We start from the raw sequence: 13,165 nt of genomic DNA on the forward strand, positions 1-13,165 counted from the left end.
GCCCTCAAATCAGCCATACTAGAGGGTAGATACAAAGGGACTGATTACGAACACAGAGTTTGCCCATGCGGGGAGGGTAAAATTGAAACTGTAATACATGTACTTTTTATTTGCACAATTTACAAGGATGATAGACTAAGGTTAATATCCCCTCTACTCACCAAGTGGCCAGGAAGAACCCTAAGTTGGTACTGCACTTATTTACTGTCTGATCTTGATAAAAGGGTAACGGAACAGGTGGCCACATTTCTGTTTGCAGCGGCAAAAAGCCACAAGTGCTTCATGAATAACCTGTAAAGGCTGAGTGTAACAAAGAGTACTCGGGAGACTTATTATTAATTGGCAATCAATTCCTGTTTTAGATTATATAGACAGTCATTCATCCGATAGCGAATGGTGATACTTGTTTTCATTAATCATAAGCCAAATGTGATGTTATTAATTGTTAATTGTTGTATTTCATCATTTTACTTTCACTTGACTTAGCCAATGGTTTGTTGACCGAAATAAAGGCTACTGACTGAGAAGCTGAGCCTAACAATGGGAGCTCACCCCGCTCCCCGGATTCGAATTACCAACCTTTCAGCAGCTTAGCAATTTAACCTTCTGCGCCACCAGACAGCTCGTCTCATTAATACTATATTGTTTTTACAGCTGCTGTTTACACACTGCACATATTGCTGCAAAGTACAGTATTTTTTTAAAAAAAATCATGGTTGGCATTCTACCACTTTCACTTTGGATTATATATTCCTGTCTTGTTCACAGGTCTTCTTCATTGAATCTATCTGTGATGATCCAGACATCATCCAGGAGAATATCACAGTAAGGTTTTCCCCTCTTTGCCACAAGTCAATCTTCTTAGGTAAAGGTAAAGGTTTTCCCCTGACATGAAGTCCGGTCGTGTCCGACTCTGAGGTGTGGTGCTCATCTCCATTTCTAAGAGCCGGCGTTGTCCGTAGACACCTCCAAGGTCATGTGGCCAGCATGACTGCATGGAGTACCGTTAACCTTCTTAGTAATGCTTAATTTCAATATGAGACATCCATCCTGCATAGAAGCTATACTCTATTATTCTTAGAAAGCCCTTCCTCCAATCCTAAATTGCAGCAGGAGAAAAGAGATTAGTAGCCAGGGATATGCTCTGGTGGTGCTTAGTGATGTTCAATTACTTTACAAGTTTCAGTAAGCGGCGTTGGGCTTAGCAGTGGGGAGAGCCCTGTGTCAAACTAAGCATAGCTTCTAAGGCAGTGCTTCTAATGCCATGACCCCTTAACATACTTCCTCATGTTGTGGTGACCCCCAACCATAAAATTATTTTCGTTGTTACTTCATAACTCTAATTTTGCTACTGTTATGAATCGTAATGTAGATAACTGATATGTACAATGTATTTTAATTCAGTGGACCAAATTTGGCACAAATACCCAATACACCCAAATTTGAATGAGGTTGGTGGGGTTGGGGGAAATTGAATTTGCCATTTGGGAGTTGTAGTTGCTGGATTTATAGTTCACCTACAATCAAGGAGACTTCTGAACTACACCAACGATGGAATTAAACCAAACTTGGCACACAGAGCTCCCATGACCGACAGAAAATACTGGAATGGTTTGGTGGGCATTGACCTTGAGTATTGGAGTTTTAGTTCACCTACATCCAGAAAGCACTATGGATTCAAACAATGATGTATCTGAACCAAACTTGGCATGAATACTCAATATGCCCAAATGTGAACACTGGTGGAATTTGGGAAAAATATATTTTGACATTTGGGAGTTGTAGTTGTTGGGATTTATTGTTCACCTAAAATCAAAGAGCCCCTTGAACCCCACCAATGAAAGAACTGGGCCAAACTTCCCACACAGAACCCCCATGACCAACAGAAAGTACTGGAGGGGTTGATTTTGTTAGAGAGTTGGAGTTGCTGCCAAAGGGGTTCCTTAGACCAGGGGTCCTCAAGCTAAGGCCTGGGGGCCAGATACGGCCCTCCAAGATCATTTCTCTGGCTCAGGTCAACCTAAGTCTGAAAGCACACAACAACAATCCTATCTCATCAGCGAAATCAGGCCCACACTTCCCATTGAAATACTAATATAACCCGAAAAACCTACAACAACCCAGAAATACTAATAAGTTTATATTTGTTAAAAATTGTTCTTCATTTTAATTATTGTATTGTTTTAAGTGTTTTTTTCCCCTACAAATAAGATATGTGCACTGTGCATAGGAATTCATTCCTATTTTTTTCAAATTATAATCTGGCCCTCCAACAGTTTGAGGGACTGTGACCCTCTGTTTAAAAAATTTGAGGACCCCTGCCTTAGACCATCAGAAATATGTGTTTTAATGGTCTTTGGTAACCCCTCTGAATCCCCCCCCCCCCCGCAACCCCCTCAGGGGTCTCAACCCCCAGGTTGAGAAACACTGTTCTAAGGCCTGATATGGTAGTGACTAAGGACCACTGCCACTATCCTTCTTTTAGCTAATCCTAATAGATAGCCAGGAAGCCTGGCTATTAGCAGCAGCCTCCTTTTCTCACCTTGTTCTCTTGCCTATCCCCTCTCACAGCAAGTGAAACTAACTAGCCCTGATTATAAGGACTGCAACCGTGATGAAGTTGTGGGAGACTTTCTCAAGAGGATCGAATGTTACCAGAAAACCTATGAACCACTTGATGACGAACTGGATAGGTAACAAAGCAGTTCACTCTGCTCCTTTGTAATAACTGTCTGGCAAATGTAATATTTTTTTCCTGTAAAAAAAAATAGCTGGTGTAGCGAAATTGCTACTCTATGTTAAAGTTTTGGTGTATAGCTCTATGTTTACATATGGCAGATAGGGAAGAATAGGCACAGACAGGGTAGCAACAGCAGAGATAGGATTCATTTGCATATGTGAAGCCGATTGGTCATATGCAGATTAGTGTAGGCCCAGGATTTGAAAAAGCTGCTAGGCCAAAATGACAGTTGGGGAGAGCAAAGCTGAACATTCCAAAGGGGCGGAGCCAAAGTTCTAAAAGAGGCAGTTAGAGTGAGGGAGTTTGAAAATGACAGTTAGGAATCTGTGTGTGAAGAGGAAAGTTGGTTTTTGAGTGCCTGATAGAAATAAGCAGTTATGAAGCTGTGTTAAAGACTTCTGATATAGTGAAGCAGTTAGTTAAATAGAGCTCGAGTTTTAAGGAACATAAAGAAGGCTAGTGTTGCCTTAGTTCAGAATATAATTCGGCCAAGAGTATGTAAAGCGAGTAACATATTTGTGAATGTGAAACACTGATAGTTTATTCAGAAAAGTTAACCAAGTAAATGATACTGCCTGTAAGCCTCAAGATTGCAACAAAACACAAAATGTAACCACAAGCGTTGGAGCCAGAAGTTATAAATAAACTGTGTTACTTTGTTATACACAAGAGTTTCATTGCCTGTGATATAAAGTACAAAGGTTTAACAGCATACGGAATGTCCCAGCCAATATAAAAGAAGAAACTGAATCAGTATAAGGCAGCAAAGAGGTTTTTTTAAAAAAGAGGAATTAGTCTCTCTCCCTCGCCTCAGCTGGGATCTTGTTTGCTGATATCATAGAATCATCGAACCATAGAGTTGGAAGAGACCTCATGGGCCATGCAGACCAACCCCCTGCCAAGAAGCAGGAATATTGCATTCAAATCACCCCTGACAGATGGCCACCCAGCCTCTGTTTAAAAACTTCCAAAGAAGGAGCCTCTACCACACTCCAGGGCAGAGAATTCCACTGCTGAACGCACCGTCAGGAAGTTCTTCCTCATGTTCAGATGGAATCTCCTTTCTTGTAGTTTGAAGCCATTGTTCCGCGTCCTAGTCTCCAGAGAAGCAGGAAACAAGTTTGCTCCCTCCTCCCGTCTGTGGCTTCCTCTCACATATTTATACATGACTATCATATCTCTTCTAGCCCTACTCTTTTTCAGACTAAACATGCCAACTCTTTAAGCCACTCCTCATACGGCTTGTTCTCCAGACCCTTGATCATTTTAGTCGCCCTCCTCCGAACACATTCCAGATTGTCGATATCTCTCTTCAATTGAGATCCTAACTCTAATTGCAGTAATAAATGGAAGAATGTAAAACACATACCCTTTCTACATTTTTAGAAAGGAAGCACCCCAGCCAAAGGGTTTTTGAGGCACTGCAGAGGAGAGTGCTGGGAAACGACAACTTCAGTGCTCTCTCAGCCACAAGGAGCATTAAAGAATAAGCACTTATGGCGGGATCCCAAGGGGACTTTCCAGTTTCCTGTTCTCAATGCACCCCATAATTGGAAGAGCACTGCAATGTGCCCCAATGTGCAGCTTCTCAGAAACTATTTGGTTGGAGTGCTGTTTGGATGCAAAAGTAACCTCTTTTGAGTGAGAGGCACTGTCAGATGTAGCTATGGTGACAAAGCTCTGTTACGGTTATGTCTTACAGTGCAAGATCTTGGCCCTCGTTTCTAGGTCAGACATCAGAAAAACATGGTGAAACTTTTTTTAAACAAAAAGCTGGAATGATATCTGAGCTTAGTAAACGATTGTCACACACCTGTTCTGTAAAGTAGCAGTGCCACATATAGCAAAGGGACTTCCTTCTACCTATTACATGTAAATCTGTGCAATGAAGCTCAGCATCAACACACTTAACAAAAAAATAGCTTTTTGAGAAATAGCAGGGAATACTTTCCCCATGCTATCCTCCTTCCACACAAACAAATCCTTCAAGCAGTTTTTTCTCATCTTCACCAAAAAAGTTCAAAATGCAGATAAACAAAGATGTGGAACTGGATTGTTGTAGGTTTTTTCGGGCTATATGGTAATGTTCTAGAGCAGTGTTTCTCAACCATCCTAATGCCGCGACCCCTTAATGTTGTGGTGACCCCCAACCATAACATTATTTTTGTTGCTACTTCATATCTGTAATTTTGCTACTGTTGTGAATCGTCACGTAAATATCTGATATGCAGGATGTCTTTTCATTCACTGGTCCTACCCAATACACCCAAGTTTGAATACTGATGGAGTTGGAGGGAATGGATGTTGTCATTTGTGAGTTATAGTTGCTGGGATTTATAGTTCATGTACAATCAATGAGCATTCTGAATGCAACTAATGATGGAAACTGAAGCAACCTTGGCACACAGAACTCCTATGACCAAGTAGAAAATACTGGAAGTGTTTGGTGGGCACTGACCTTGAGTTTTGGAGTTGTAGTTCACCTACATCCAGAGAGCACTGTGGACTCAAACAACAGTAGATCTGGACCAAACTTGGCATGAATACTCAATATGCCCAAATGTGAACACTGGTGGAGTTTGGGGAAATTGTATTTGGGAGTTGTAGTTGCTGGGATTTATAGTTCACCTACAATCAAAGACCCTTGAACCCCACCAACGATAGAATTGGGCCAAACTTCCAACATAGAACCCCCATGACCAACAGAACGTACTGGAGGGATTTGGGATGAATTGACAGTGATTTAGGGGAGATGTAGTTCACCTTCCATCTTTCTGATGGGCATTTGGCGACCCCTCTGACACCCCCTGGTGACCCCCCCATGGGTCCCGACCCCCAGGTTGAGAAACACTGTTCTAGAGGCAGTCTCTCCTGACATTTCACCTGCATATATGGCAAGCATCCTCAGAGGTAGTGAGGTCTGTTGGAACTAGGAAAATTGGGTTTATATACCTGTGGAATGACTAGGGTGAGACAAAACTCTTGTCTGCTGGAGCTAGGTGTGAATGTTTCCACTGATCTCCTTGATTAGCATTTGATGGCCTGGCGGTTTTTTGGTGTGGCTTGTGGGTGCCTGGGGAAATCTTTTGTTGAAAGGTGTCCTTGATTGTTTCCTCTCTGCTGTTTTGCTGTTGTAATTTTAGAGTTTTTTTAATACTGGTAGCCAGATTTTGTTCATTTTCATGGTTTCCTCCTATCTGTTGAAAGTGATTCCGGCCATGAAAGCCTTCGACAATACAAAGATGTGGAAGTTGAAGTAGGGAGTGAAGAATATATTAATATTTCTAGTGATGGAGTTTCATGTTTGTTTCCCCACAATTTCTTTATCTGAAATCCAGCAACTGACAGTGATTTTTAAGTATTAATTTTAAAGAGCTAGTGCTAAAGCTCCAATACATCTTTGTACATGCTAGCACACAGCATTTGTATAGGCTCTTGTTCAAGGTTTGAAATGCTTCAGGTCATCTCAATTATTGCCTTATTTTTATATAAACTGAGACAAATTATGAACTTGGGACAAACAGAACACTTAGATTTTCAGATGCTGGTTTCCAGAATGGACTGTCACAGGGACCCTTCCAGCCTGTAAACCCAGTTCTTCTCCACCCTCCTCCCCACAGCTCCCTATCCTACATCAAGATTTTTAACGTTGGCAGTCGGTACTTGGTGAACAGGGTCCAAGACCACATCCAAAGCCGCACGGTCTATTACTTGATGAACATTCACGTGACGCCTCGCTCCATCTACCTCAGCCGGCACGGGGAGAGTGAGCTCAACCTGCGTGGACGCATTGGGGGTGATTCAGGACTCTCTGAGCGTGGCAAACAGGTATTCTATATTTATTTACTTACTGTATTTATTACCTGACCTTCTCACCCCGAAGGGGACTCAGAGCGGCCTTACAATAGGCAGTAATCCAATGCCACATAAACAGACATATCTATATAAATAAAAATGTAATGTTCGTTTGTGGTATTCACAGAACAAAAAAACCACTGGGAAAATTGGCACCAAATTTGGACACAAGACACCTAACAACCCAATGTATGTCCTTCACTCAAAAAAATTGATTTTGTCATTTGGGAGTTGCAGTTGCTGGGATTTATAGTTCACCAACAATCAAAGAGCATTCTGAACCCCACCAATGATGGAATTGAACCAAACTTGGCACATAGAACTCTCATGACCAACAGAAAATACTGGAAGGGTTTGGTGGGCAGTGTCCTTTGGTTTTGGAGTTGTAGTTCACCTACATCCCGAGATCACTGTGGACTCAAACAATAATGGATCTGGACCAAACTCTACACAAATACTCAATATGCCCAAATGTGAACACTGGTAGAGTTTGGGGAAAATAGAATCTTGACATTTGGGAGTTGTAGTTGCTGGGATTTTTAGTTCACCTACAATCACAGAGCATTCTGAATCCCACCAATGATAGAATTGGGCCAAACCTCCCACACACAAACCCCATGTGGGCCACAGCAACACATGGCAGGGGGCAGCTAGTAATAAAATAAATATATACATTAAAAACTTAAAATTTAAAATATATATGCATTAAAATCCATTATTAAAAACCACACAATCTGAGAAGAAAAAAAATCTAACATAGGTTTCTGAGCAGGGCAGCTGGTGGTCACCCCCTAATCAAATAGGACAGGAAATTTGGACTCAGGAGAGTTCCCAATCTTGAGGATAAGCTTCTGTGACCCAGCTGTAGCTGCTGGTTTACTCCTCTTTTTACACCCCCAGTTCTACTAGAACTACTCTATCCAACAACTGGTAGAAGGAAATTAGCAAGACTCCTTACCAGCCTGTCACTTTGTCTCCTACATTTCCCCCCACTTTCAGCATATTCTAATCAGGAAGTGTTGGGAACAGGGTCTTCATAGTTATCCATATTTCACAAAAAGATTAACAGGAAAGAAAAGGCCTTGGGAGCCTTCATAGATTTTCTCTTGGTACCAAGTAGCAACATTGGTAGTGGTTGTTTCTATTCCCAGAGGCCTCTTCCAAAGGGGTAAGTATTTTTCTTTTCTTTTCTTTCCTTTGAGACAATTCAGACAATAATCCTGGGTTGCATTTACAAATCTCAAAACTCATGGCAAAACTCATGTATTTTCCCCCCCTTTTTTATCTCTCTGTCTGCCAGTATGCCTGTGCCTTGTCCGGCTTCATCCGTTCCCAGTGTATCAATGACCTCAAGGTATGGACAAGCCACATGAAACGCACAATCCAGACAGCAGAAGCGCTGGGTGTACCCTACGAGCAGTGGAAAGCACTCAATGAGATAGATGCGGTGAGAACCAACATGCCATCTATAATGAAGTGCATGAAGAAGGCCAAGGAGTAGAGAAGGTTTTAAAATAATTTGAATTTATCAGACAAGGAAAGATATAACTGTGTATAGATATATTTTAATGATGTCTGAACTGTGAGGGTTTTAAAAGGCCTCTTCAATTGGGTACGCTGCCACCTTATTGCTTAGTATTCAGGCTGAGTTATATGTGTGGAGAGAATACTTAGTAACACCCTTCTGTGTTACTTTAATGTTTATTTTCTTCAGAGGGTTTAAGTACAAATGATGTTCACACACAGGCTGTTGTAATGTGTTAACTATAATAAAACGTTTATTTAACAGGCTTAAACTCTTCTGGTACAAATGCGTAATGGTTTCTGTAAGTTAATGGCACAAAAGCTTTTGGTTACGTTTGATGTACAATTCTTAGATGGGTACTAGGTTCAAATCTTGAGTTAACAAACAGGAAATTATCTCAGGAAACTAATCTCTGATAATAATTCCAAACCAAATTCCCACTTTCTGGAATCTAGCCAAACAATCTTGGCCTAGCCTTCCTCAGGAATAAAAGAAACAGACCATAAGCAAGGTCTTGTTCCCACTGTCAGTATTCCTGGCTAATTCCTCTAGCCCTTGAATACTATAAAAGATTAACCCAATTCTCCTATCTAGCACTATCCAACTGTGAACACCGAACGACTACCTAACTCCCAACTGACAAATCCCAACTGCCAAAACTCAAGCCTCAAACTCAAAAAGTACATTTTTTTCCTCTATTGGAATGCTAGGCTCCGCCCCCTATTCTTAACCAATCCTGGCCATCCACTCTTTGCTTCCTGGACTAGGACACGCCCCCTCTAAGAAAACCTGACCTAAGATGGCATTTCCTTGTTTCCCTAATCTAAAATGGCCACCAGGGCTTTGCTAGGCCCACCTTCTAACTATTTAGGTCACTAGGCCTCGCTAGCCCTACATTCTGGCTGCTAAAGGTAAGGGTTCTTCACACCATCAGTATCATTCCTAGTTCCCAAAACGGGAGACAGAGCCCAAGGTCCACCCGTCGCTAACCTAGACCCATCAGTTCACATCCTACTTTCCACCGCACTGGCCAAAAGTGTCTAAAATCTGGACCACACCAACAACCACCATGTCAGACTACACAGAGAAGCCATTGAAATCCACAAGCATGTGGACAATTTCAACAGAAAGGAGACCATGAAAATGAACAAAATCTGGCTACCAGTATTAAAAAACTCTAAAATTACAACAGCAAAACAGCAGAGAGGAAACAACCAGGCACATCTTAACACCTCTCAACAAAAGATTTCCCCAGGCTCAGCCAGGCCTTCTAATGCTAATGAAGGTGGTCAGTTGAAACATTCACACCTAGCTCCAGCAGAAAAGAGCTTTTTGCCCACCCCAGTCATTCCACAGATATACAAACCCGTTTTCCTAATTCCAACAGACCTCACTACCTCTGAGGATGCTTGCCATAGATGCAGGCGAAACGTCAGGAGAAAATGCCTCTAGAACATGGCCATATAACCCAAAAGAATCCACAAGAACCTAGTGATTCCAGCCATGAAAGCCTTCGACAATACAATGTCTAACATCTGTTCTTTGAGCCCAAACTTTACCCCTTGGAAGCTGGAAACAAAATGTGCACACTCCATCATCTCATATTCCTTCATCTGGCATAGCAACCTTTTCTTTGTCATGCAAGAACCCAATGTCTCACTTCCCTCTATTTCAGGGTGTCTGTGAAGAGATGACATATGAAGAAATCCAAGACCATCATCCTGAAGAGTTTGCGTTGCGAGATCAAGACAAATACCGCTACCGCTATCCTAAGGGAGAGGTAAAATTGTTCAATATTTGTTCAATAAAGTTGAATTTGAGAACTGGACCTATTCAGTTAGCATGTGCACAAAAAAGTACTGTGGGATCTCACACATCAAGATGCTTCCCAAGAGGATACTTAACTAGTAAATTGTTTGGGAGGGGAGAATATGCAGCTTGGGAGAGAGCAGCGATACAAAAAGTAAGTTGTGGTAGAAGCCTACGGATTTATTTAATCTTCTCACCTAATTAGTCATATGAAGATTTGGTGCAGCGACTGGAGCCTGTCATAATGGAACTGGAAAGGCAAGAGAATGTCCTGGTGATCTGCCACCAAGCTATCATGCGTTGCCTCCTGGCCTACTTCCTGGACAAAAGTGCAGGTACCACAATCCACTCTTCTTCCCTTGTATCTCTCACCCTTCCCAACTTATCCTTCCCATCTGATACGCTGTGTATGGACAGCAGTGTGGCTGTCTAAATTGTCTCAAGGGTTATCTGTCCTTGCAAAGCTGACTGGATGCTGTTGGACTGCACCATTCCTCAAGTTCAGCATTTTGGCCGTGGCATATCATGCACATATGCAGCCACTCACTCTGATGCTGGCTACATTTGACAGTTCAACAGCTGGATGGCTGTAGTTGGCCCACTCCAATTCCACAGACTCCATGTAGGAACTCAATAAGTAGCTGGGACCCTGACTCCCTTGTTCAGTCGTTCTTTTTTACCCATTTTGCCGTTCTCTCCCTATCTAGAGGAACTGCCTTACCTAAAGTGCCCGCTCCACACAGTTCTCAAGTTGACGCCTGTGGCCTATGGTGAGTGTCTCATCCAAGAAGCACAAAATGCCCATTTCCATAAGGGAAAGGCTTCCATGTGAATTTTATAAATCAAAGCAGTTTATTTTGAGAAAAGCTGGAAGGAAATCGAACCCTGCACATTTCTCAGAAAGCTAGGACTGAGTGTTGCTCCCAAGTGCATCTACTTTTAAAGACAAAAAGTGCCAATTCAAACATGCCCCTTATATAAAAAAGAGACTTTATTTGGGAAATAAAATCTCCAAAACGCTGAACACCACTTAGAAATGTGGCTTCTCTTAATTAAAAGCCAAAACAAAAAGCTGTAAGGAAAGCTAGAACTTTCTTCTGGTCGAAAAACCTTTTGGCTGCCACCAGACTTAAAAGCACTGATAAGCCCCTAGCTTACTTGAAGTATCTTAGGCAAGAGTGTGTTGGATTAGCCTTCAGGTTTGTGTTCTGAGGTAACACTAAAAGATTGTTCTTTAAATTATACGCTGCCACTATTAGTCTCCTGTTTGCTGCAGGAAACTGCTTTTAAAACTTCACCCACAGAGGCACACGTGAGGCAGATGTTGTGAACAACAAAACAAAGATGTTTATTTAAGAGAACTGGAACAATTCAGGTATAAAGCTTAGCTGTTTCAGAGTACTGACTTAAAAAGTGTGTGGTTACTTTAAGCAGTTCAGACTTGAGTTTCACAGGAACACTTCTCTTTCCCTCCACAAAATTTACTAACAGGATTTCCTCTCTGAAAGTAATTCTAACACACCTCCACAGATAGTCCAACCATGGATCTATCTCTACTCCTCCTCCACCAGCTATTTCCCTAATAGCTGTAGAAATCCTCCCACTAGCTATCTCTGCTAGCCAATCTCCGCTATCTCCTAACTCCCAGCTCCATCTTCTTTGACACTCACAATCAATCTCTCTTGACACCCAGATTCAGTCTCCCTGACAGGGTTTCAAAACTTCCCTTAAAGTCAATTTTTTTTCTTTTGCCAAGTTAGGCTCCGTCCACTCTCACTCAGCCAATTACAGTCTTTCCTCATTTCCCTCCAAAGTTGCTCTTTCTAAACATGCCCCCTTCAGGAAATGAGTAACTAAAATCGATTCCACCGGCACCCTTTCCAAAATGGGCCTACTTTTCTAGGCTTTTTCTAGCCTAACAGGTAAGGAATTTACTACACCCTCTCCAAGGTGTTGGGAATTTGTTCCTCCTCCAAGTTCAGCATTTTGACTGTGGCATATCAAGCAGATTCTTCTCTCTCCCAACAATACATTAATTCAAAGTGATTTGAAAGCTTGTTGAAAGAGCAAATATAGATAGCTTGAAGTCAGATACTAAGTTCCTGACTAGAGCAATTACTAGTTTCTTTCAAATTAGTTTCAAGAAGTGTATGAGCTGAGAAAGTGAACAGTGGTGTGTTTGATACTTCCTTCTAACATTTGTTAATAATGCATTTGTCTGTTTGGGGACAGGTTGCGAAGTTGAATCCATTTTCCTCAACATTGAAGCTGTGAATACACACCGGGAACGTCCTAAGGCAAGTAGAATTCCTACCCTGTTGAATAGGATCCTTCCCTGCAGATCCTAATTGAAAGGGTCTGCAGTAGCTCTCATTAGGAGTTCCGGGCATCAATAATCTATATAAATAAAAATGTAATCTTCATTTGTGGGATTAACAGAATTCAAAAACCACTGGACGAATTGACACCAAATTAGGACACAAGACACCTATCAGGCCGACGAATGACCTCCACTCATAAAAACACTGAAAAACACAGAAGGGACTTTAAAAGCAAAAAAACAACCCCAAAACATTACAACACAGGCGCAAAACCACATATATATGCACAAACACACACATATATACACATATATGCATATATACACACAAAACACATACACAGAAAGGAGGAAGGAAGGAAGGAGAAAAGGAGGGCTAGAAGGAAGGAAAGAAAGAAAGAAGGATAGAGAAGGAAGGAAGGAGAGAAGGAGGGAAGGAGAGGAAAGAAAAAAGGGTAGAGAAGGAAGGAAGGAGATAAAGAAAGAAAGAAAGAAGGGTAGAGAAGGAAGGAGAGAGAGGGGGAGAAAGAAGGAGAGAAGGAAAGAAAGAAAGGTAGAGAAGGAAGGAAGGAGAGAAAGAGGGAAAGAAGGAGGGAAGGAAAGAAAGAAGGAGAGAGAGGGGGAGAAAGGAGAGAAGGAAAGAAAGGTAGAGAAGGAAGGAAGGAGAGAAGGAGGGAGAGAAGGAGGGAAGGAGAGAAAGGAGGAAAGAAAGAAGAGTAGAGAAGGAAGGAAGGAGAGAAGGAGGGAGAGAATGAAATAAGTGAAAGAGGGAAGGAAGGAGAGAAGGAGAGAAATGAAGAAAGAAAGAAGAGTAGAGAAGGAAGGAAAGAGAGAAGGAGGGAGAGAATGAAATAAGTGAAAAGGGGAAGGAAGGAGAGAAGGAATGAAAGAGAGAAAGAGGGAGGGAAGGAAGGAA

At 41.8% G+C, this 13,165-nt stretch overlaps 1 protein-coding gene across 4 annotated transcripts in view; it reads left to right on the forward strand.

The window, feature by feature from the left end:
• PFKFB1 (6-phosphofructo-2-kinase/fructose-2,6-biphosphatase 1) overlaps positions 1–13,165 on the forward strand; it is a 40,482-nt gene that overhangs the window by 26,135 nt on the left and 1,182 nt on the right. For all 4 annotated transcript variants that reach the window (XM_067464148.1, XM_060763299.2, XM_060763298.2 and 1 more), the window contains exons 6-13: positions 769–825; positions 2,572–2,693; positions 6,361–6,568; positions 7,896–8,042; positions 9,796–9,900; positions 10,135–10,264; positions 10,637–10,699; positions 12,162–12,226. In XM_067464148.1, coding sequence (XP_067320249.1) covers positions 769–825; positions 2,572–2,693; positions 6,361–6,568; positions 7,896–8,042; positions 9,796–9,900; positions 10,135–10,264; positions 10,637–10,699; positions 12,162–12,226 — 897 coding nt within the window. The remainder of the gene's footprint in view (positions 1–768; positions 826–2,571; positions 2,694–6,360; positions 6,569–7,895; positions 8,043–9,795; positions 9,901–10,134; positions 10,265–10,636; positions 10,700–12,161; positions 12,227–13,165) is intronic.

Source organism: Anolis sagrei, chromosome 2 (genome assembly GCF_037176765.1).
Source record: "Anolis sagrei isolate rAnoSag1 chromosome 2, rAnoSag1.mat, whole genome shotgun sequence".
In the NCBI taxonomy this organism is placed as follows: domain Eukaryota; kingdom Metazoa; phylum Chordata; class Lepidosauria; order Squamata; family Dactyloidae; genus Anolis; species Anolis sagrei.